Raw genomic sequence first — 26,080 nt, 5'->3', positions numbered from 1 at the left:
TGAACAAGTCCTTGTGCAAACAGCATGCATTCATTTCCGAGGGAAATTTGTGACTCATGACTTTGAGTAACCCTCGCCTCCCAGACCTTTATCAGGTCCCAGCCAAAGCTGACAGCAGGATCCATCAATAAATACTTGCTCCAAGTGCATGATTGCCTCCAGTGTACATCACTAACAATTTGAATTTTAAATAGAATTATGAGGAAATTGGTTCCCAACCATAAGACTATAAGCTATAGGAGCAGAATGAGGCCATTTAGCCCACTGACTTTGCTCTACCATTGAATCATGGCAAATGTGTTTGTCAACCTCATTTTTCTGCCTTCTCCATGTAAGCTTTGATCCACTTACTAATCAAGAACCTATCTACCTCTGTTTTAAATATATTCAATGACTTAGCCTCCATGGCCTTCTGTGGCTATAAGTTCCACAGATTAACCACCCTCTGGCTGAAGAAGTTCCTCCTCATCTCCATTTCAGAGTCATCCTTTCACTCAGAGGCTGTGCTGTCAGTCTTAGTCTCTCCTCCTTCTCCTCGACTACTCTATTCAGGCTTCTCAGTATTCTGTAAGCTTCAATGAGATCCCCTCTCAATCTCCATTGAGTCCGGACCCAGAGTCCTCAATCATTCTTAACGAGAGCAGAAGTGCAGCCTACTTCAGGTTCCACTCTTGGGAAGGCGTGAGCACAGATAACCTGTCACCCGTTAATGTCCCTAAACTACAGACGAAAACCAAAACTTCAAAAATCTGATTTCTAAAAGGAGTATTCTTTAAAAATTATTATGTCTCAACAGTGCAAGAAATTTTAGCTTGACCCAAAAAGAATTAAGACTGAAGCTATATAATACCATGTCTTATCTGCTCCCTATTATGTCTGTAATTAAGTTTGGACTTTTCAAAAGGTGACCAGCAAGCTAATATATTCCAAATCTTCCTGTATTTGAATCATTATTTCGGGTTGGACAGTCTAAATAATGTCAGTAATCTTTTTTAAATTCAACCTCTGGTGCTGCAAAACAAGAGGCTATTACAGTGATAAAAGAAAGTAATACAAGAAGAAAAGAAATTAAATTACAAGGAAGTTCTCATGACTTAGTAAGATAAGGTAGATACAATCTGCTAACATTTATGAAGTTACAAAGAGATTGATGTTGAAGTTATCTAGCCCCACTTATGCTTTCCATTCGTCTCACATACATTAAATCCCTTCTATTATTTTGAGAAATTAAACCTGCTATTATGCCTATATGTCACTAGATTTCACTCTTTTCCTATGAAACATTTCCTCCTATCAACATACTAAAATATTCAGAATCAGTCAGCAACAGTAACCATGTTGTGATCGACTAAATCTAAGGTAGCTACAACAGATAGATGTCTTGAGAGTCAAATGATAGTTATATAAACTTCTGACTGTAACAATTTGTATCTAAAAGGCCTGTTCTGCCAAAAAGCCTGTAAAAATAATGTTTTTCTCTGCGTGAACATGTTTTATTGTTAGGATTGATATCTCCCATTATAGCCATAATTAGTCTTAGAGATATCTTGACTGAGTTAACTTTTCACAATTAAACTTGGGAAAATGCAAGGGTTCATCTGTGGCAAGGCATGGCCCCAGACCGCTCATCATTGCCAGCTGCAGTGATGCTTTATCTCTCCAAAAGTGGAAATGTACCTGTAATGCTTGGTGTTGAATTTGAGATGTCAAACTGCCACGATGTAGCCGGAGGTGATTAACAAAAACAGGTGCCTTGCAAGCCCTTGGTTAAAACTGTTCCAACACAGGAAGGAAACAGTTATGTCTTCGATTGTGTGACACAAATAGTCTGTTTTTTAAGATAAATGATACTTTCTGATTTGCACCTGAAGCCGTAAACACTTAGCAGCTAAGTGGTTTTTATACTAAAGAAAATGGAATGAAGGAAAGAATGAGAAATCTTCCTTAATCAATGAGCTTTTTGGGGTCTTTTAGGCTCAGTACCATCATAGATACTGTTGGTTCCTGACATCTGGGTCTCATGCAGTTGTACACAACCTCAAAGTACACTTGCTGGTTTACCTATGCCTGAAAGTCAGGAAGATCCACTAAAACTAAAGGCAGCACAAGCAACTGGGAAAATTAAGAAGGAATTTAAGTGCGGAATTAGGAAGGCTGAAAAGGGTCATGAATTGTCTTTAGCAAACAGAGTCAAGGAGAATCCCAAGGCTTTTTATGCATATATTAGAAGAAAGAGGGTAGCAAAGGAAAAAGTATGCCCACTCAAGGACAATGGAGGGAAGTTATGTGTGGAGCCATAGGAAGTGGGAGAGATCTTAAATGAGTACTTTGTATTGGTATTCAAGGAGAAGGACATGAATTGCTGTTGAGGTCAGGGATGTGTGTGAATACTCCAGAGAATGTCAATGTATTGAAGGAGAACGTTTTGGGTATCCTAAGTTGCGGTAAAGTAGACAAGTCCCCAGGGCCAGATGGATCTATTCCAGGTTACTGCAAGAGGCAAGGGAAGAAATAACTGGGGCTTCAGCAAATATTTCACCAACCTGACTGAAGTTTTTGAAGAGGTGACAAAGATAATTGATGAGGGAATGTGGTTTATGTGGACTTTAGTAAGGTATTTGATAAAGTCCCACATGGCACATTCATACAAAAACTAAAATAACATGGGATTTGGGGTGGGCTGGCTAGATAGAGCTCCCTCACCACCCGACACCTGGAGGAAGAACGCCTCATCTTCCACCTTGGAACACTTCAACCTCAGGGCATCAATGTGGATTTCACCAGTTTCCTCATTTCCCCTTCCCCACCTCACCCCAGCTCCAATCTTCCAGCTCAGCACCACCCTCATAACCTGTCCTACCTGCCTATCTTCCTTTCCACCTATCCACTCCACCCTCCTCTCTGACCTGTCACCTCCATCCCCACCCCCATTCACCTATTGTACTCTATGCTACTTTCTCCCCACCCCCATACCCCCCTCTCATTTATCTCTTCACTCTGCAGGCACCCTGCCTCTATTCCTGATGAAGGGCTTTTGCCCGAAATGTCAATTTCCCTGCTCCTCGGATGCTGCCTGACCTGCTGTGCTTTTCCAGCACCACTCTAATCTATACTCTGGTTTCCAGAATCTGCAGTCCTTGTTTTTACCTAAATAGATACAAAACTGACTGTCATAGAAGACAGAGGGTAGAGGTGAAAAGGTGTTTTTCAGAATGGAGACTGTTAACGAGAAGTGTTTCACAGGGATCAGTTTTAGGTCTTCTGTTGTTTGTAGTATATATAAATAATCTGGAGGATATTGTGGGTGGTCTGATTTCTAAGTTTGCAGATGACACAAAAATTGGTGGACTTGCTGATAGTGCCAACAATTATGAAAAGATACCACAGGATATAGATAGATTGGCAACTTGAACACAGAAACGGCAGCTGGAGTTTAATCCAGACAAATGTGAAATGATGCATTTTCGGGGGTCAAACCTTGGTTTGAAGGACAGAACCCCACTGGTCCTCACCTACCACCCCACCAATCTCCATGTACAGCGCATCATCCGCCGTCACTTCCGCCACCTCCAAACGGACCCCACCACCAAGGATATATTTCCCTCCCCTCCTCTATCAGCTTTCCGTAGAGACCACTCCCTCCGCGACTCCCTTGTCAGATCCATACCCCCCACCAACCCAACCTCCACTCCCGGCACCTTTCCTTGCAACCGCAGGAGGTGCAACACTTGTGCCCACACCTCCCCCCTCACTTCTCTCCAAGGCCCCAAAGGAAACTTCCATATCCGCCACAGATTCACCTGCACCTCCACCCACATTATCTACTGCATCCGCTGCAGCCGGTGTGGCCTCCTCTATATTGGGGAGACAGGCCGCCTACTTGCGGAGCGATTCAGAGAGCACCTCTGGGCCACCCGGACGAACCAACCCAATCACCCTGTAGCACAGCATTTCAACTCCCCCTCCCACTCCACCGAGGATATGCAGGTCATTGGACTCATCCACCGCCAAACCACAACAACGCGACGGTCGGAGGAGGAGCGTCTTATCTTCCGACTGGGAACCCTCCAACCACAGGGGATGAACTTGGACTTCACCAGTTTCTTCATCCCCCCTCCCCCCACCTTGTCTCAGCCGAATCCCTCCAGCCCGGCACCGCCTTCCTGACCTGCAGTCTTCTTCTTGACCTCTCCGCCTCCACCCTACTCCAACCTATCACCTTCACCTTGACCTCTTTCCACCTATCACATTTCCAACGCCCCTCCTCCAAGTCCCTCCTCCCTACCTTTTATCTTCTCCTGCTGAACACTCTCTGCTCATTCCTGAGGAAGGGCATGTGCCCGAAACGTCGAATTTTCTGTTCCCTAGATGCTGCCTGACCTGCTGTGCTGTTCCAGCAATAAAGTTTCAGCTTTGATCTCCAGCGTCTGCAGACCTCACTTTCTCCTTGAATTGTACTGTAAATGGCAGAACCCTGAGGAACATTAACATACAGATAGATATGGGCATGCAGGTCCACAGTTCCCTAAAAATGGCAATGCAGGTGATCAAGGTGGTTAGGAAGGCATACGGCATGCTTGTTTTCATTGGCCGGGGCAGGGAGTACAAACCATGTTGCAGCTACATAAAACCGTTGTTAGGCCACATTTGGAGTATTGTATGCAGTTTTGGATGCCACACTACCAGAAAGCCATGGAAGCTTTGGAGAGAGTGCAAAGCAGCTTCACCAGGATGTTGCCTGGTCTCGAGGGCATTAGCTACGATGTAAGGTTAAAAAGATTAGGATTGTTTTCACTAGAAAGATGGCAGCTGAGAGGAGACCTGATAGAGGTCTACAATTTTATGAGAGGCATAGATAGGGTGGACAGTCAGAGGTTTTTTCCCAGGGTTGAAGTTTCAATTACAAGGGTGCGCATGTTCAAGGTGAGAGTGTGGAAGTTTAAGGGAGATGTGCGATGGAGGTTTTTCATGCAGAGAGTGGTAGGAGCTGGAACGTGCTGCCAGAAGATCTGGTTGAAGGAGGAACATTGATGACACTTACGAGGCAACTGGATGGTTACATGAATAGGGAGGGAACAGAAGGATATGGACCAAATAAGGGCAGAAGGTTTGTTTTTTGGTTTAGTTTGGGCACAATGATCAGCACAGTCTTGGAAGGCCGAACAACTTGTTCCTGTTCTGTACTTCTCTTTTGTTCTTTTGGGTTCCTCTTCCATTCTGCAAAATGAGAACCAGCTTTGAACGTGTGCCAGGCAAGATTGACTTCATCGTCAGAAATGAGCTTAACAAAGCAAGCGCTTCCATACAAACAGCATTGGCTGAAGAACTCAATTTGCCTGTCAATTGTAGACACAACTAAGACTACTGGTAATGAAATACTAGAAACCTTTGGGAATTACAGACCTAGAAATAGGATGGCATTGTGCCTTATTTTCAGGCATAAAGCAGGCACCTTTGCAAACAATGTGGTGGATGACAGCTCTCATTAGGAGCTGAAGTGCACTGCCAAACAGATTGGCTCAGGTTTTTTTTGTGTAGCCATCAGTTTCATTTTTGCCTCCCCATCATTCCAAGATACCATAGACTACCCTTCTATTAAATTGCATTAATTTGGCCTCTCACCTCAGCTAGCAACAGTCTGACTGGGAAGGAATTCTGTTTTATCAATGTACAACTATGGGCAGTGTATCATGCACTCGGTTTTCTGGCAGCTGTCACAATTCATTTCCACTCGTCCTCTTTTCTCATCAAAGTACAGCCCAGGAACAGGCACCTTGGCCCTCCAAGCCAGAGCTGATTCAAATCCACTGTCTAAACCTATCGCCCATTTCCTAAGGATCTGCATCCCTCTGCTCCCCACCAACTCATGCATCTGTCCAGACGCACCTTAAGTGGATCTACCATGGCTGACTCTACTACCTCTGCTGGCAATACGTTCCAGGCACCTACCACCCTCTGTGTAAAGTACTTTCCGCGTGTATCCCCCTTAAACTTTTCGCCTCTCACCTTGAAAGTGTGACCTCTCGTTATTGAATCCCTCACCCTGAGAAAAAGATTATCTCTATATACCCTGTCTATACCCTTCATGATTTCGTCGACCTCAATCAGGTCCCCCCTCTATCTCCTTTTTTTTAATGAAAACAATCCTAACCCACTCAACCTCTCTTCATAGCTGGCACCTTCCATACCAGGCAACATCCTCGTAAATCTTCTCTGCCCCCTCTCCAAAGCGTCCACATCCTTTTGGTAATGTGGCGACCAGAACTGTGCACAGTATGCTAAATGGGGCCGAAGCAAAGTCTTGTACAATTTAAAATGACCTGCCAGCTCTTATACTCAATACCCTGTCCGATGAAGGCAAGCTTACCATATGCCTTCCTGACTATTCTATCCACCTGTGCAGCCACCTTCAGGGTACAATGGACCTGAACTCCCAGATCTCTCTACTCACCAACTTTTCCCAAGGCTCTTCTGTTTACTGTATAGTTCGCTCTAGAATTAGACCTTCCAAAATGCATCCTTCCCCTTTACGGACGGCACGGTGGCTCAGTGTTTAGCACTGCTGCCTCACAGCGCCAGGGCCCCGGGTTCGATTCCAGCCTCCAGTCTGTGTGGAGTTTGCACATTTTCCCCGTTTCTGTGTGGATTTTCTCTAAGTGCTCTGGTTTCCTCCCACAATCCAAAGTTATGCAGGTTATGGTGGATTGGCCATACTAAATTGCCCATAGTGTTCAGGGGTGTGTAGATTAGATGCATTAGTCAGGGGTAAATGTAGAGTAATAGGATAGTGGAATGGGTCTGGGTGAGTTACTCTTCGGAGGGTTAGTGTGGACCTGTTTCCACACTGTGGGGATTCTATGATGAACTCCATCTGCCACGTCTCTGCCCAATTCTCCAGTTTATCTATATTCTTTGACAGTCCCCTATGCTTTATGCTACTCCACCAATCTTCATGTCTTCTGCAAATGTGCTGATCAGACCACCAATGCCCTCTTCCAGATCATTTATGGAAATCACAAACAACGCGTGGCTCCAACACTGATCCCTGTTGAACACCTACTGGTCACCTTTCTCCATTTCGATAAACTCCCTTCAGCTATTACTCTTTGTCTCCTGTTGGTCAACCAGTTCTTTATGAACCTAGCTAGAACACCCTGCACACCATGTGACTTCACTTTCTCCATTAATTTACCATGGCGAACCTTATCAAACACCTTACTAAAGTCCATGTATATGTTGGTAAGGCACGATCTACCCCGCACAAAACCATGTTGCCTATCTTTGATATGCCCATTCGTTTCCAAAATAAATAGATTTTATTCTTCAGTACATTCTCCAGCAGCTTTCCCACCACTGATGTCAGGCCCATTGATCTGTGGTTACCTAGAATATCCCTACAACCCTTCCTGGACAAAGGGACAACATTAGCAATCCTCCAGTCCTCTGGCGCTTCACCTGTGTTTAAGGATGCTACAAAATATCTGTCAGAGCCCCAGCTATTTCCTCTCTCGTTTCCCTCAGCAACCTGGGATGGATCCCATCTGGACTTTGGGGTTTGTCCATCTTAATGTCCTTTAGCCTACCCAACACATCCTCTCTCCTTATGTCAAAGTGATCCAAAGTAAACAAACGTCTTTCTCTAATCTCAACATTCATCATGTCCCTCTCCTCAGTGAACACTGATGCAAAACAATCATTGAGAATCTCACCCATTTTCTCAGGTTCGACACACAACCTTCCTTCCTTATCCTTTAGAGGAGCAAGCCTTTCTCTAGTTACCCTCCTGCTTCTTATATATGAATAGAAGGCCTTGGGATTCTCCTTAAGTTGATGTTTTTGCAGGCTTGACTCCTCTCAGGAACCTGGGCACCAGTGTTACAACATGCCTAACCTGAGAGCAATGCTGCCTTAAGGATTGTCATTGGATAACTGCTATTTCATATGAACATGTACATCACAAGCAGAGATAGGCCACTCAAGCCTGCTCCACCATTCAGTAAGGTCATGGCTGATCAGATTACCTCACATTCGCATTTGGCGGCAATAACCTTTCACTCCTTGCTTATCAGGCCTCTATTCATACCTGCCTTAAGTAGTCATTTATGTTTAGCCTTTAGTGGCAAATATTAAAGTGCAGCAGTCAGCAGAAAGAACATACCCTTATACCACATCTTTCACATTCCCAGGATATCTCAAAGCATTCCACAGCCAGTAGGTTGATTTTCAATTATAGTCTTTCATCATTTCATACAGCAAGGTTGCTTATACAAAACATGAGGTGAATGATCAATTATTAATAGTTGAAGGAGAAATGTTGGGCAAGGCATCAGGAAGATTTCTTGCGCTTGTCAAGTAGTGCAATGAGGTTTCTTTTCATCCAAGTTAAATCAATGAACAGGCCTCAGGATGCATTAATGCAAATATAGCACCTCTATACAGGATTGAAGTCTCAGCCTACAACCAGAGGCATGGTTTGACTGAAGTTGCTACGTTAAGCTGACATAGCTACTGCAATTTGTTAATATTCCCTTCATATTGGTATCCTTGATTTCAGATATAATGAAGATGAAAGCATTGAACCTTACCAGAAAGCATAATGTTCAACAACCAAATATCTTCTATTACCTTCCTCATCTGATGTTGAATGAAAACAGCCTTCAACCAAAAGAAATGATAGGACAGGGCAGGACTGGAGGTAAGGAACAATCAAAAACATCTAAAACTGCTGCCTCAAATTGCCTGAATTTAAACAAAGTACTCCCTTTAATGTGTTATATGAATGGTTACTTTAAATGGTTTTGTTTAAAGGTTCCACAGTATATTTCTTAAATCTTCTTGTAATACTTAACAACTGAGCAGCATTTGAAAACTGCCTCTCTTTTCTCAATAAATTTTAAAAGCAACCTCTCTATCTTCATTCCAAACATTCAAGTTTTTATTGCTGCTTCCACCTAGACCAGGATAATCAAAACCTTGAATTTTTTGAATGGCAGAAAGTGTACTTTCAATAAAGGAAACAAATAAAGCCAAACATTTCCAGACAGACAGTGCCTTTCATGATGTCAGGTCATCCCAGAGCAATTTACATCCAATTAAGGCAGTGTAACCATGTTGTAGGTAACACAGCAGTGAAATGAATTTTCAATATTTAGCTGGATGATAAATATCGTACAGTACTTGGCTCAAGAGGTGGGGGTGGTGGGGGCAACGTCCTTACTCTTCTCCAAAATAGTGAGTTTATATCGTGTACTTAACCTCTCAATCAAAGAATGGCACCTTGGCAGTGCAGCACCCTGCTATGTACTGCAACTGAAATGTCACCCATGATTTTATTTTCGTCTCCCTAAAGTTGGACTTGAATCCCTAACCATTGCACCCAAGGGCAGGAGTGCTGTCACTGAGTCACATTATACTGAGATTGTCTTTCTTCAGGCCAAAATAAGCACACAAATATAGCCAATTTGGGAAAGAAGCCCTTGGGGATTTTTTTCTCTGAACATCAATAGCCATGTTATAGAGGTGTATCTTTTCTTTTTGGCCATGTCTATTTAGTTGAGTTTCATGAAGGTTTTCATCATGAGACCCAATGAGATCTCTCGACGTATCTTACCAAGCTCACCTCATTAACTACCTACCTCATTCCTATGGCTCCTTCTTACTGGGTTCTAATTCCACCGCACCACTCAGAAAAAGTCCTGTCTAATCAGATAGCCTCTGAAAACTAGCATCTTTGGCACCTGCGGCACATTTCGAAAGCCTGATGTGCAACCGGACGAGCACTGGCATTCTGAAGTTGCCCTGCTCGGGGACCGTCTGTCATTTCAAAGATGTCGAAGAAGGGGAAATGTTGCAGGGATCTGGTGGATGGACTGGTGCAGAAGAATGGTGTCTGTTTCTGGGAGGACTGACTGGTAGAGGAGGCTCACAGCATCTGCCCCTGGCAGCCTTGTTATATTCATCACCCGGGTCAGTGCAGTCTCCATGGTTCAGAGAAATGTACAGCAGTGCAGCAGGAAAGTTGGTGATCTTTTCCACTCTGCCAGGGTAAGTACCACTGACCTGTCTGTGCTACCTCACTCACCTTATCTCAGCTACTGCTCCTACCTCCCCCACCAAGCTTGTCCACTCTCACTATTACCTTTAACATCTTCCTTCACTCTCTTTTGTCCTCCCTCAATCTCCTTCACCCCTGACTGTGCTTTTGTCCTCTCTGCTGCCTACTCACTTTTCTGGGACACCCCAACACCTTTTGCGCACCTCCATCAACACTAACAGTTGTGCCACTCACTTTCATCTCATTCAAGCCATTCATTTCACTAATTCCTGGAGAAAACAGAGTTGAACAGGGCAAAAGAGCCAGGATCGTTGGATGGCTGTCTAACATGAGGCTCCTCAACCTGATGGAGTGAGTCTTTTCCTTTGTATCCAAGGACATACAGGTCCAACACCCTCAGGGTCTGCCGGAGAGGTGTACCATTGCTTCAGCCATTGGTCCTCAGGACTGAAGGCATGGCAAGTGACAGAGGGACAGGAAACTTGGCTCTCACTCCAGATATCCCTTCTTCAGAAAGAGACAGGGCAATACGAATGGCTCCAGCTGCAGGAGGAACCAACATGTCCCTCAGACCACCAGGCAAGCTACTTAATTGTCTGATTGTGCTAATAGTGTGCATGGCTGGGCAAAGCATGGCTGGGATGCTGTGAGGGTGCAGTTAAGTGCTGAGTGAGTGAGTGCTAAGAGAGTATGTGAGTAGCCCTGAGATGCAGCCTGCTCTAATCCATGAGCTGAGTGTCTAGCCCTTTCTGCAGAGTGTCCTTCCAGCAGCTTTTCAACTCCAATTGCTCGTGTTCCCTGAAATGTGGGTCTCAACTTCTTAAATGTCCTGCAAGTGGATCAGAGAAATGCCATAAGGTTTGGTGATGATTGGGATGCCAATATCTATGGACAAAGGATGTGAGCAGCTGCTGCTCTTGAATCATTTCCTGGGATGCTAATGCAACATGGAGGCTCTTTGCAGCTAGCAGCAAGCTGAAGCCACCAAGTACCCACTCTGGCTTCCAGGTCAAGAATTCTCGCCATCTAGTTTGCTTTATCTTGCTAGTAGGTAGGAGGCTGCATATTAAAGAGATGAGATCTGCAGTTCATGAGATCTTAACCCCCACCCCTCCCCCCCCCACCTTAATAGGCAAACCAAATCTCATCTCAAAGCCCAGAATGTAGTTAAAAGTGCAGAGAGTTGGTCTTGACTTCAAAATAGGCCTTGCTGAAATTCTCACATGATTCTGCAACACCTCTCACAATAGCCAACGTCATTGTGGCCCCGATAAGGTGAGATGTGAGCATACCCAAGCTCTTCATTCTTGTGCACTCCCTTGCTAGCAGCTGAAGTGACTCAATATCAGGAGGTTTCAATCTGCTGAGCTGTGTTGATATCCAAACAAGACATCCAATGGTTCACTACTGCAATGTTAATGCACACACACACACACACTCCTCACGTGACTGATCATAAACCTTACACTCAAGTCCTTCTTCTGCTCCATACCCTTTATCCTGCAGAGTGTGAGCATGTTTGCCATTGTCCCAAGACAGAAAATTTTCCATTTATTTGTATCACAACTTTCTCAACTTGTAACAATTATGAAACATTCCCTAAAGTGTCCTTACTATCATAGTGCAAGGACATTGCACCACATCAGGGAAGGATTAAGTACCTGGATGCTTTGTTCCAGTGATAGTCACATCTTTAAAATTAGGTCATTTTAAATTAGTCTGTGGTCAGACACTGAAGGGTCAGACCATAGATGAAATAGGTATGAGAACCCAGACTTACAGTTAAAGAGCCTCAGCCTCTGAAATGGTCCAACAGTTTGAGATTCTTGCTAGCTGTGCAGATGAGTCTGGGGACTTGCAGGGAGAATGAGTAACTGACCACAGCATATTGGTACAGGGAGGAACCCCCCGGGGTGGATATAGAAATGAGTCAGTTGAGTGGACGTTGTAATTCAGGGGATACAGGATTGGGGAGATAGGCCTTTATTTCAAAGTAAGGAGCCATAATGTCAAGTTGAACCCCTGCCAAATCCCTCCCCATCCCTACATACACGCACACACACACGCACGCACACATATGCACACACACACGTGTGGATGCACAGGTGCCTTTATTTCAAAGTTTAGATTTTTTTTGTTAAAACTATACAAGACCGTAGTCCGACCATAGCTGGAATACTGTGAAAAGTTGTGGACCCCTAATCTAAGGAAAGATATATTGGCATTGGGGGGAGTCCAGAGGAGGTTCACTAAGCTGAAATCAGAAATGGAGGGGTCTGCATTATGAGGAGAAGTTGAGTAGGTTGGATCTGTACTCATTGGAATATCGAAGAATGAGGAACAGCCTTATTGAAACATTTGAGACTCTTAGGAGACTTGACAGGGTACATGCAGAAAGGTTGTTTCCCTTTGTGGGAGATTTGAGAAACAGAGGGTATAATCTCAGAAAAGGGGGTTGCACATTTAAAGCAGAAATAAGGAGGGATTTCTTCTCCCAGAGCGTAGTGAAGCTGTTACAATCATTACCACAGATGGCTATAAAGATTGCATTGTTAAGTATATTCAAGATAGAGACAGTCAGATGTTTAATCAATAAAGGAATCAAATGGAAAAAGCAGGAAAGTGAAGTTCAACTTGACCAAATCAGCCATGATCTCACTGAATGGTGGAGCCAGTATCCCAACACCAAGTCACCCTTAATTAACATGTGCAGAGTCCTTAACACTGATCCATCTCCCTCAGAGCCAGCACTCATAGTGAACAGACCCTCTGACATTTCTGTTTATATCAGTCTGCCGAGGACTGCCTTATTGGACCAGATTAACAGTAACAATCAGGGAACTCAGACAGTGAGGTTAACCTAGCTAACCTACTTACAATCTCTGCAGACTCAATGGACGAAATGGCCTTTCTCTACTCCTACAACTTATGGCCTTTAAATATGGCAGCCTTGAGTGCACACTCTTGCATTTGTCCTTCTTATTGGACAACTACTCATTCTCCCATCAATCAGACACAAAATGACAATTTAATTGTTTCTTCTTTATTTATGCATCAGCTCCTTGCTGATAAATAATTAACTTGATAGGAAACATAAAAAGTGTGTCTTAACTTCGGAAAACCTAAGAAAGCTGCTTGGCTTGCCATCTGAAATGATCCATTCCTTGTTTGATAACGCTCATGTCACAAGAAAACCAAGATGTAAATGGAAGTAACAGCATGTTATAGATTGAAGAGTTGGCTAGTTGAATATAGTTTTAAAAGTTGCTTTGATTTTGTTTTATCCCCACATCATTATGTTCACTTTGTGAGTGGAACACACAGTGCAATAAGTACAGTCCTAATCATGAAGGCCAAGAAGAATGTGAGAGTGTATTCAAACTTTCAATGAACCTCAATAACACAGTTACAGCAGAAACAGGCCATTCGGTCCCTCAAGCTTATTCCACTATTCAATTATCAGATCAGTGGCGATCACATTTATTTTCATTAACTCTAAATCTTCCAACACCTTAAAATATCTATTAAGCTCAATCATAGTTGGAAGTCACAGTCATAAAGCTTTATAGGATGAAACGAGCCCTTCAGCCCATTCTGTCCATGCTGTTTGAGTACAAGGTCCAGAATTCCATCAGTTCTCCTGTTGAAAGAAGCACCTCCTAATTAACTTCTTTTACACTGGAGTTAGTGAGATTTAAGTGCCAGTTTTGATACAGTATGGAGTCTGCTGAGCAAACTTGAAGCTTCAGACAGCTGAACAAGTTCCCTGTTCATAAAAATAGCATGTCAACCTCCATGATGGAGTGCAAACAGTTAGCCAGGATTACAATTCTTCATCATTACTCATTAATCCCAAGTGGAAGGAGTGTATAAAACCTTGATTATAATTCAAATCACCCACTGAGAATGAGAAAGGGTTGAGTAAATTATGGATTTACACACTGTTCAATTTTACTTTCATTTAAAGCCAACAGGGTATAAATTTGGCCAATGTGAGAAATGGGCTCTAAATCCGACAGTTTAGGTTAAAACCAAGACATATGGATGTCCTCAGCAGGCAAGAAATTGGTGGTGGTGGCAGGGACACTGAAAATGTAATCAGTGCTGATTCTTTATCCTGGGATAGAGACTGTATCCTGACAGGTGAAAAATTTGCTGACCATTAATCTCTTTACTGTGAGAAAGATGTTAAAGCAACAGAAGTTTCAATATTGCCTTAAGAGAGCTGAAGTGCATTGCAAGGCATTTTAGCCACCAAGTGTTCCAAACAGGTAAGGGGTGGGATTCAGTTCCCCTCTTTTTAACTTCCCGTTGATCAGTCACAACAAATTTATAACGCAGTTAGCTGGGAAATGCCAGAGCCAATTACCATGCTTTACATGAGTGAAAGATAAGGGAATGTTTTTACCCACTGACCTGAAGAAGAATAAAAATATAACATGAAACACATACACAAAGACAGGGTAATGAATTTAAAAAGAAGTGGTGGGAAGTTATTTCATAGGAATAGAAAAGCAGATGCAGTTGAAAGTTGTTAGAACCTTTGAGTTGAGAGTGTGAAACCTGAGTCCACAGCTGTTTAACTGTTGTTGCCTTTCCTCAATTGTCGTGAAATTCGAAGAAGTGAATGGTCATTTTCCCAATATGCTTTTTTTCCCCTGGGTCAGTGTACTTTATGAGCAGGTTGTTCAAATTGAGGGCAGACAGGTGACAGATTACTGTAAATGTCCTGAGCCATCAGTTTCAAGAGCTTTCCCCATCCTAAAGAAAAATCCCAACAACTTACTTCACCTATCTTGAATGTAGTGTCAGCCATCTTCTGTAGTTACTGTGCAGTTGACTTTCAATCTGACATGTCAAACTTCTAGCGTTGTTTCAGTGTATGTGTCTTCCAGGCTCTGCTTCTGACAAACTTATTTCATCCTATCCTTCAAGTTCCCTGTTTTGTGGGAAAATGTCTGCTGACGTGCTCAAAATGTTCTCTGTGAGCATGTGCACCCAGTACCCCTGCCAGTGATGTCATTCTGTCCCATTCACTCATATTTGTTGTGCTCTTTTGTGCACCTCCATGTTTTTACTGGCAGTGTTTGACAAAGGGTGCGCATAGACAACTTTCCACATGGATGATGTGAACCTTTCAGAGGTGTCAGATGACACAAACTGTGTTGCTGTTCTGTGGCCTCTAAGACCCTCAGCCTGCACCATCCCATTCAAATCAATTCCTGAACTATTAATGTCTCCACTTTCACTCAGCCAGAGTTAGCATGATCCATTTGAACCTCTCCCTTCCAGAGCTCCCAGTCACTTCCCATTCATAATGGTCCCAATTTACCATTATAATTGCCACCATACTGTCACCAATCCCTCTCCCAACAACCCAGGACAATGAAGACTATCCCTAGACTAGAGTTGCCCACTTACTAGGGCTAGAAGGTTGCTTCATGATAATCTCCTTAAACATTATTGATCAAGCTCCAAGACTGACAATAGCCCATCTCCCAGAGAGATTTTGTAAGATAGTCCTGCCTGACTGTGGCCCAGCCCTAGATTGATATCTCGACTACATCCTATCTGTAATGTCTGGACTGGCTGCACTTGACCTACAGGACTGATTGTGGCCAATTCTCCAATTTGCAAAGACCTAGATTCCCAGATTCCGGTAGGTCCAAGCACCTGATTGACCATGGCTAACCCCTCTGGACTGGCAAAGGACAAGCTCTTTGACTGACTGGCAGTACTTGTGACGATGAATGTAGTTACCCTTTACCCCACAAGGGACTGTTTGCCTTTGACTTTTACATGCTTGAAACACATTTGGTGTCTGACTGGAAGATAGACAGTTCAGTACTCCCCACCATCACAAGCTGCCTATCTTTTCCTCTGCACTAAAAAGCAGCAGAAAATGCACAGTAACTGGCAGCTTGTAACTAAACAGTAAAGACTCTGTGTGCCACGAAAATAATGTGAGCCACATAGAAGCTGCAGTCTTCGAGTTATATTGATTGTAATGAGGGCAGTCAGGTGGCCCTTATAAAATGGGAGTACCCTGATTGGGACTGTAAATCTGTCCCAATCAGGGAGCCCTGGCTGACAGAGAAGAACAGGAGTGTCAGATATCGTGTGCATTCTGAGAACTGGCTCTGAGGGTGCTGAATCAAAGTCAAGGACTCTCCACGTGTAAATAAAGGGTGACTCAGCGACAGGATACCAGCCTCTGTGGAATTATTTCATAAATCACTGCTGAAGTCAGTGAACGTGCATGAAGAAAGCAATGTGGAGTATACAGAGACTGGCAGCCTTCCATTGGGAGATAAAGTGAGTGTGTGCTAAGAAAGCAAGCTAAGAGCCAAAGGTTGCAGGTTGTGCAGATGCATGAGGTACATTTGTCCCTCCATATAAACAATCTGATGGAAGCATGCAAGTCAAAGGAGTCCGTGAGCTCCAAACTAAAGTTTTGAAGGGTTGAAGTGGTATGTGAGTTGGTCTAAGAGCTGGCAGGCTGGTGGTTTTCTTTGACATGTGGGCAAAGGGCTGAGGAGGATACTGGCCATGGAAAAACAGTTAGTGATATTTCAAATTACTTGTTTCTTAAGTTGGAAGCGCGAGAAAACAAAAAGAATTAATGGTAAATTCCTGCCCAACACTGGCATGGATGGATGGAAAATCTCCAATCTGCAGACACACAGCTGGGAAGGTAAGCAAAGGGCCATCTGATTTATGTAATCACATTTTAAAAGCTTGATATTTAATAAGCAATTTCATTCTCCATTAGGAGACAGCACACCCCATGACAGTACATATTGAAAAGACAGATCTAAGACTGCAAACTGCTATATGTTTTAACTGGAAGCACAAAGTTGGAAAGTCCTGACCAATATTTATCCCTCAATCTCTACCCATTTCACTTTGATGCCGTAAAGTAAATGAAGTAATGCTGCCAATGCAGGCCCAGAAATCTATCCATCATCTCTAAGAAGCCAATAGAAATATAACTGCGAGGGAAAGAGGCTCCTTCATGTAGACTGAAGGATTAACTGTATCAATGCTGCTGAGCATCTGCATAACGAGCCATGTCTAAAAGGGGTCATGAAATAACTTTAACGAGCAGAATTAAGGAGAATCCAAAGGCCTTTTATTTATATATAATGGCAGTTATCCAATGACAATCCTGGTGGCAGCATTGCTCACAGGTTAGGCATGTTGTAACACTCGTGCCCAGGTTCCTGAAAGGAGTCAAGTCTCCAAAACAACATCTAAGGAGAACCCCTAGGCCTTCTATTCATATATAAGGAGCAAGAGGGTAACTAGAGAAAGGGTTGCTCCTCTTAAGGATAAGGAAGAAAGGTTGTGTGTCGAGCCTGAAAAAATGGGTGAGATTCTCAATAATTACCTTGCAACAGTGTTCACTGAAGAGAGAGATATGATGAATGTTGAGATTAGAGATAGAAGTTTGTTTACTCTGGATCATGTTGACATGAGGAGGGAGGATGAGTTGGGTAGGCTAAAGGATATTTAGGTGGACAAATCCTCAGGACCGGATGGGATCTATCCCAGGTTGCTGAGGGAGGTGAGAGAGGAAATAGCTGGGGCCCTGACAGATATCTTTTTAGCATCCTTAAACACAGGTGAAGTGCTGGAGGACTGGAGAGTTGCTAATGTTGTCCCTCTGTCCAAGAAGGGTAGTAGGGATATTCCAGGTAACTGCAGACTAGTGAGCTTGACATCAGTGGTGGGAAAGCTGCTGGAGAAGGCACTGAGGGATAAAACATGCTTTTATTTAAAAAAGAATGGGCTTATCAGTGATAGGCAACATGGTTTTGTGCAGGGGGATCACGTCTTACCAACTTAGTAGAGTTTTTTGAGGTAGTGACCAAGTTGATAGATGAAGGAAAAGCTGTAGATGTCATATGCATGGACTTTAATAAGACATTTGATAGGGTTCCCCATGGTAAACTAATGGAGAAAGGGAAGTCACATGTTGTGCATGGTGTTCTAGCTAAGTGGATAAAGGAGTGGTTGAGCAACAGGAGACAAGGAGTAGTAGTCGAAGGGAGTTTCTTGAAATGGAGAAAGGTGACCAGTGGTGTTCCACAGGGGTCAGTGCTGGGGCCACTGTTGTTTGTGATATACATAAATGATCTGGAAAAGGGCACCATTGGTATGATCAACAAGTTTGCATATGACACGAAGATTGATGGAGGAGCAGAAAGCATAGAGGACTGTCAAAGAATACTGGAGGATAGAGATAGACTGGAGAGTTGGGTGAAGAAGTAGCAGATGGAGTTCAATCCAGGCAAATGTGAAGTGATGCATTTTGGGAATTCTAGTTCTAGAGTGAACTATACAGTAAATGGAAGAGCCTTGGGAAAAGTTGATGAGCAGAGGGATCTGGGAGTTCAGGTTCATTGTACCCTGAAGATGACTGCACAGGTTGGATAGAGTGGTCAAGAAGATGTATGGTATTCTTGCCTTTATCGGACGGGGTATTGAGTTTAAGAGCTGGCAGGTCACGTTAATATTGTACAAGACTTTGCTTTGGCCGCATTTAGAATACTGTGTACAGTTCTGGTTGCCACATTACCAAAAGGATGTGGACGCTTTGGAGAGGGTGCAGAGAAGGTTTATGAGGATGTTGTCTGCTATGGAAGGTGCTAGCTATGAAGAGAGGTTGAGTAGGTTAGGATTGTTTTCATTAGAAAAAAGGAGATTGAGGTCTACAAAATCATGAAGGGTATAGACAGGGTGGATAGAGCTAAGCTTTTCCCAGGGTGAGGGATTCAATAACAAGAGGTCACACATTCAAGGTGAGAGGAGAAAAGTTTAAGGGAGATACATGCAGAAAGTACTTCACACAGAGGGTGGTAGGTGCATGGAACACATTGCCAGCAGAGGTAGTAGAGGCAGGCATGGTAGATTCATTTAAGATGCATCTGGACAGATGCATGAGTCAGTGGGGAGCAGAGGGATACAGATCCTTCGGAAATGGGTGATAGGTTTAGACAGTGGATTTGGATCGGCTCAGGCTTGGAGGTCCGAAGGGACATTTCCTTGGGCTGTACATTTTCTTTGTTTTTTGTTTATCTAATCATATGGGACTGGAACTTAATGGAAAAAGACACTAGTGAAGGCTTATTTTTCCATGCATATGTATGTACTAGTTTGTACTAGTTTTGTGTCCAGTTTTCATCTGTACCAAGCTCCCAGAAACTACAAGAGATACTTATACTTAGTGGCAAGAAGTGACCAGACCAAGAAAAACAGTGTTGAATGACAGGGAGAAGCCTGAGGAGAATCCCAGCTGTGGAGAGCAGTGGGTAAAAGGTTTCAAAGCCAGTCCAGCAATCAGACTGGGGAGAGGTAAACCAGGAGGATAGCCCAGGAACCAACATGGACAGAACTGGAGAAACATCAGATCAGGGTGTGCAACCTCCACGCTACTTCACCCTAAAACCTTGCAAAAGGTAGACAGCCCCAGACAGTTTAAGCATAGCTGCTTGGCAGTAACCTATTTGAAACCATTCAGCTTTGAGCATTGAGCAGGCAGAGCTGAAAGAATTGAAAATGCACTGCAACTGCAAGCAGGGGAAAGACTTGTTTATCCATGGCTCCCCGTGGCAGTTCTAAGTCCCAAAGGGAGTAGGAATAATCTGCTTAAACTTCTGCGGCTGTGTTGGCAAACATAAGACAAAATCCTTAAAGCAAAGAAGTTCCACACAAATGGCACAAGCACCAAACCACCACCAAATGATAATATCATTTAGAATGAGAGCCAATACATCACATGAGAACCACAATGAATGTCCTTACGGACTTTAAATTCCATCCAGGAGCTGGCATCACAGTTCTTTTTGTTGGGCATAAATAGCTTCAAATAAACAAAAAAAAACCCTAGAGCCTTCGTTCACCAAATGCCAAGGTCCAGGAGGAGCCAACCTAAAGTCAAAGGTCATCTTCATATCATCTTAAGATAGAAAGACTTACAAATCTCAGAGATGCTGGATTGAATTTTCTCAGCCTTTGAACATTGTGGGCTGTGACAAGTCAGTTGGGAAAATGTGGTGAGATCAGAAAAATTCAATTCTTGCTTTTGTTTTTACACCCAAGGTTTGGAGGTTGAGATGAAAATCTCACTCATGAGTAGTGAGTATCCTATTTGCCACATTTACACCTCATTAGTGCCTAATCATACCTCGTGTATGTTCAATTTCCTATTCTCCTGTGCAACAGAGACAAACTAAATACTGACAATTCTCAACATGACAGTCAGAACTGGCTGCTCCAACTTGTTGCTTGCTCATCTGACGCTCCAGCTTGGGCAGCACCCCTAACATCTCAGGTTACACCCCATGAGCAGTGACTGCCTGTACAATAGAGGTTGGCTTCGGGCATGCACAGCCTTATATCACCATAGCACATTTCAGACTAGCTTGGAATACAGTTTGCCCGTTTGCAGTGCACCAATACCTTTATACTGCACTGCTGCTGCAGGCCACTTTGCATACAGGGACAGTTAGCTGTCTCGTGCATTGGAACAGAATTCAGTGCAGGGTTCTTAGCTTGCTGTTAGTTCTTATTCACTTTGCACCTACTTGGATATTTTCAGCATTTCTGCCTTGCCTTTTTGCTTATTCCTGTATCCTTCAGAACTTACAGGTTCACTGTACCTCTGCCTTGCCTTGCCACTTTGCATAGACACAAACCCAATCAGTTTGCCACTGTGATCAGTGAGAGGGAGGTGATATTTTGCTTTCCAACACCAAGCTATACTAATCCAAAGATGTGCGGGTCAGGTGAATTGGCCATGCTAAATTGCCCATAGGGTTAGGTGAATTAGTCAGGGGTAAATATAGGGTAGGGGAATGGGTCTATGTGGGTTACTCTTCAGAGGGCTGGTATGGAGCTGTTGGGCCGAATGGCCTGTTTCTACACTGTAGGGAATCTAATCTAATCAGTGCCATACTTGCAGCATGTGCCAGCAGCTTGCATGGCAAATACATTGCATGTGCTTTGACCAAATGGCTCTATTGCAAATTCCAAGGGGAGTGGCCTTCACTTGAGTCAAAGAGAAGGGTTGTTAGTCAGGGAATCCGAGCACAATAAATTGAGGATGTTGTCTAATATCAGGCCAGAAGATTAAAAGTGGTCAATCAGGCATTAGAGTGGGTAAGGTCAGGAGTTCTGTACCATTGCAGTCCAAAGAGTGGGCCACGGTCATCCTGCAGTTCCAGTGCACCCAGACAGGGCATTAATAGCAAATCAATCAGGGCTGAACAGGATCAGTCAAGGGTCTGATCATTCATCAGTCAGGGCTGTCTATCCAAGTTGGTCAGAGGGTTGACCATGGTTAGCCATGAGCAATGATGCGGTGTTATGCTGCGCTGTGTGTGAGGGAACGAATAGCACTCCCTCAATATGGATTCTAATATGGTGTGATGCTGAGGATGGGTTGGTTGCTTGTGTTTTACAGCTGCAGTTACAATGTCTGTTGATCAGGCAAGCGATGATGTAAAGTAGCTGGATAGGGTGCATATCTTGAACTTCTGAAGGATAGTATGATTGCACAACAAAGTATGGCACAGACACTAATGAAGATGCTCAGAGAATAAATTTTAAATGAATGGATCCTCAACCTCAAAAAAACTTTCTGCATGTTTGGAGGGCTTAGTAAAACCAGCCTAAAGACTATCTATGCAGATGTTGAGGGACACCAGTTGTAGGAGGATGTCAAAGTTATCGAGTTGTACAGCCCAAAACAGACACTTTGGTCCAACTCATCCATGCTGACCAGATGTCTAAATTAATCTAATTCCATTTGCCAGCACTTGACCCATATCCTTCTAAATCCTTCCCATGTGCAAGTAGAATGTAGAGATACAGATTTTTGCAAGACATAGATTAAAAAGTTCAATAGATTAGTGCTCTAACAGGAGCTATGGTGCATTTGTGTGAGGAGTTGTGTCATAATAACACAGATGTCAGTCCACACGGGACTGAAACCTGATAGAAGAAAGCACTGGGGAAGCCTTGTCTTATTATCCTACTGCAAATAGTTTTAGTGTTAATTAATCTTATCAGTTTGCACTAGTCTTGTCTCCTGTCCTCTGTACCAACTTCTCAGAAGCTACCAGTAATGTTTATACATTTCCTTTTGTTGTTGTAAGCAGATTCAACACACTAGCTGTTGGGGTAGGGACAGTTGCATATCCATAAATCTTATGCATAAAGAGATGTTTCTGTGGTTCATCTTTTGTGCAGTGACACAGAAACCACATTTAGCATCAATAGAACTAATTGTATCTGAGAACTGTCTGTAACTTAAGTAGGGCCTTAAAGAAATCAAGGAAAGTAATATGGGAACCGATTGAAAATCCCAGAAAATGGATTAAAGTGCAACTTTGTGATTCAACAGTTTAACCGATGTATTTACGTACAAGGCATTGTTACTCAGATTCTCTGATTTACTTCCGTTTGTTAAGCGCATGTCATGAATACTGTGATGGCTTGATAATACTCAGGGCGAGCATGATGATTTAAAATGGCTCTTTTCTAGAAACTGTGATTGCCTTGTCAGTCAGAGAATTTAAACTTTTCAGCCTTGTAATGACTGACTTGTTCTCATGGATTCTGAAAAATTATTCTTATAGCAGTATTAGTTTTAAACATACAAACTTATAATCATGGAGCCTATTTCAACATTAGAAACACAAATAAGGTTTGACAACTTTTCGTTTATTACGACTTCTGCATTTTGAATGCTGTCTAAACATAACCCTTTGAAGCAGAGAAATCAGACAAGTGCTGAATGGGTGTCGGATTCTTTCTGTATCCAAGTACAAGGTCTTCACTTATGTTACTGCACCTATGTAAATGTTTCTCTTTCTCCATCACCAATTCTTAAGGCCTCTCTAAAGAAAATTGCTTACATAAATCCAAAATTCTTGGTAGATTTATGCTGCAGATTCACAACCATTGCAGTCTTAAATTATTTCACACTGTCTGACCTTTGATGCCTGGTGCTCAACGTGACACAGCCACATTCAATCCTGCTCCTCTTAATGTTCTTTACTCCCTGTAATAGTGAAGCCATGGATTGTCTGGCCCCTATGGAAGTTGTCATGATTTGGAAAATATTGTAAATAAGGGAGGCAGTGATCTAATTCTCTTCAGCCAGACACACAAAAGAAGTCTTTATTTCCTTATTGTTTGAATGTATTTCTGTTTAAGTTTTACAAAATTAGTATGTCAATGCTGGGTCCCCCCACCCAGTCAAAATAAGTGGACTGACTAAAATGAGACTGAAGAAGATCAAATTTAACTTTTTTTATTATTAGAATGTGAAACAGTTTGAGGTACACATAAAATCAGCTTTTTTTCTCCTGGAAGTGAGGGAGAACCAGCATCTCCTAGTCTCGCCTGGAAAGCAGTAGAAGTATGAGCGATTTCCCTATTAGACAAGATGAATAATTTATTAGATTAGATTAGATTACTTACAGTGTGGAAACAGGCCCTTCGGCCCAACAAGTCCACACCGACCCGCTGAAGCGCAACCCACCCATTCCCCTACATTTACCCTTTTTACCTAACACTACGGGCAATTTAGCATGGCCAATTCCACCTGACCTGCACATCTTTGGATTGTGGGAGGAAACCGGAACACCAGGAGGAAACCCACGCAGACACGGGGAGAATGTGCAAACTCCACACAGTCGGGAGTCGGGAATTGAACCCGGGTCTCTGGCGCTATGAGGCAGCAGTGCTAACCACTGTGCCGCCCACTAATGTGGAATAAGAATTCCTAAATGACAAAAGAAAAAGCTTATTCCTGCCACTGAACAATAAACCTTTGGAGGGAGGGCTTAGTGAGTACAGCCTACACCTTTTACACTTTCAAAGTGTAAAAGTCATACGACATCAGGTTATAGTTCAACAGGTTTATATGAAGTCACAAGCTTTTGGAGCACTACTCCTTCGTCAGATAAAGGAGCCTGATGAAGGAGCAGCCCTTGGAAAGCTTGTGATTTCAAATAAACCTGTTAGACTAGAACCTGGTGTCATCTGACTTTGTCCACCGCAGTCCAACAGCAGCACCTCCACAACAAAGATTCAACCCAACCCCATATCTTTGAATGCTTCGTTTCCCTCAACTTAACATTGAATAAGTTTAGAAAGTGTCTGCTGAACGTCATCTCTGAAACAAGTTGACTGTACCAAATTAGTTGGTCTGCCATTCATAAAGTTGGACTTAGTAGTAAGGCAGATCAGAGATTTGGATGCAGAGTTCAGTGCTCCCAATGTTTCCAACAATTCAATTTAATCATCAGAAGTTAGCAATTGTTCACCAAACAAAGGATTTTCTGATCTGTAGTTCCATCGAACAAATCTGACAAAATTTGTGTCTGTCCTAATTTTAGTTTTGTACAGAAAATTTCACTATAAACCTCTTGCACTTTAGCAAAATCAATATTAATTCTAAAAAGACAATGTATCACTTCTGGATTCTTCACTGGGCTAGAATCTACAGGATGTTATTCAGAACCTGATTATCCATAGATTTATTATTTAGTCATCTATTTATCAAGCTAATAAAAAAAATTATCCAAGAATAGTATGCCAATAGTATTAGGTTAGATTAGATTACTTACAGTGTGGAAACAGGCCCTTCGGCCCAACAAGTCCACACCGCCCCGCCGAAGCGCAACCCACCCATACCCCCACATTTACCCCTTACCTAACACTACGGGCAATTTAGCATGGCCAATTCATCTGACCTGCACATCTTTGGACTGTGGGAGGAAACCGGAGCACCCGGAGGAAACCCATGCAGACACGGGGAGTACTGGTGCATCAATTTCCTTCCCTGTTGGATTAGATTCTATGAGCACTTTCTTCTGATTGATTTTTTTTTCAGTTCATTTATTCAGCAATCATAATACCAAGTGTCTGTTCCACAAAAAGATTTCGGCACAAGCACATTGAAGTGGAAACATTTTATACAAAGATACAGCTGCCTTGGCATTTACCTCACTATGTACTTCTGATGATAAATTCCAGCACATAGTCAGCACAGAAATACTTGCCATTGTGGGAACATTAATATTCCTATCTCAGCGTCCAGTTGCTGCAGTATTTTATCCATCCGGTGTCCTACAACCTTGACAGTAAATGCATGCTCCATCACCAGGAGGCTGAGTCACATGCACTTGCTTCCTTATCCACTGCTGAAACTCACGGATGATCTCCATTGTGAAGGCGACATATACAAATGCACAGGTCAACCCTGGATTTATTGTTAAATTTGATCTTACTCTTCAATTTGTATTTACTCAGAACACCACCACCTGTTCCTGCCTTATGTAACACAAAATTACTGAGGGCAAGCTTGATGATTTTGGATATCTCTTTTTGAAAAATCTGATTTTGTAGAATCTGTGATCATGCTGTCAATCAGAGAATTTAAATTTCTCAGCCTTGTAATGATTGACTTGTTTCCACTGAATCTGGAAAAACTACTTGTTTCACAGTATTTATTTTAAACACAACCTTATACTCACGGAGCCTATTTGAACATTATACTCATGGAGTCTATTTCAACATTAGAAACACAAATAGGCTTTGTCACCTTTTCATTTAATTGAACAAATCCATTGTTACTTCTTCTGTGTTTTGAATACTGTCTAACCATGACCCTTTGAAGCAATGAGAGATCAGACAAGTGCTGAATGGATGTCGGATATTTTCTGCCTCCAAATTGCAAGGCTAATGTTACAGCAACTATGTAAATGTTTTCTTCTTTTCATACCAATTCTTGAGGCCTCACTAAAGGAAGTTGCTTGTGTAAATCCAAATTATTAGCAGGTTTACACTGCAGATTAACAACCATTAGAGTCTAAGTTTATTTCACATTGTCTGACCTTTGAGAGCAGTAGTGAGGAACCATAGATTCTCAAAGGTTTAGGTTTAATTGAAGCCCAGTGCTCAAAGTGACACAGCTATTCAACCTGCTCCTCTTAATATTCTTTAATCCCT

The 26,080-nt window shown here is 42.8% G+C and overlaps 1 protein-coding gene across 4 annotated transcripts in view; it reads left to right on the top strand.

Moving 5' to 3' along the window:
• LOC122539369 (alpha-1,3-mannosyl-glycoprotein 4-beta-N-acetylglucosaminyltransferase B-like) overlaps positions 1–26,080 on the top strand; it is a 251,205-nt gene that overhangs the window by 105,939 nt on the left and 119,186 nt on the right. For all 4 annotated transcript variants that reach the window (XM_043674130.2, XM_043674129.2, XM_043674128.2 and 1 more), the window contains exon 3: positions 8,555–8,695. In XM_043674130.2, coding sequence (XP_043530065.1) covers positions 8,555–8,695 — 141 coding nt within the window. The remainder of the gene's footprint in view (positions 1–8,554; positions 8,696–26,080) is intronic.

The sequence above is a fragment of the Chiloscyllium plagiosum genome, unplaced genomic scaffold (genome assembly GCF_037043375.1).
Source record: "Chiloscyllium plagiosum isolate Xiang-an unplaced genomic scaffold, Cpla_swu_hap1 HiC_scaffold_36, whole genome shotgun sequence".
In the NCBI taxonomy this organism is placed as follows: domain Eukaryota; kingdom Metazoa; phylum Chordata; class Chondrichthyes; order Orectolobiformes; family Hemiscylliidae; genus Chiloscyllium; species Chiloscyllium plagiosum.
Note: the sequence above shows the minus strand (reverse complement) of the source record. Positions and strands in the feature narration are given on the sequence as shown.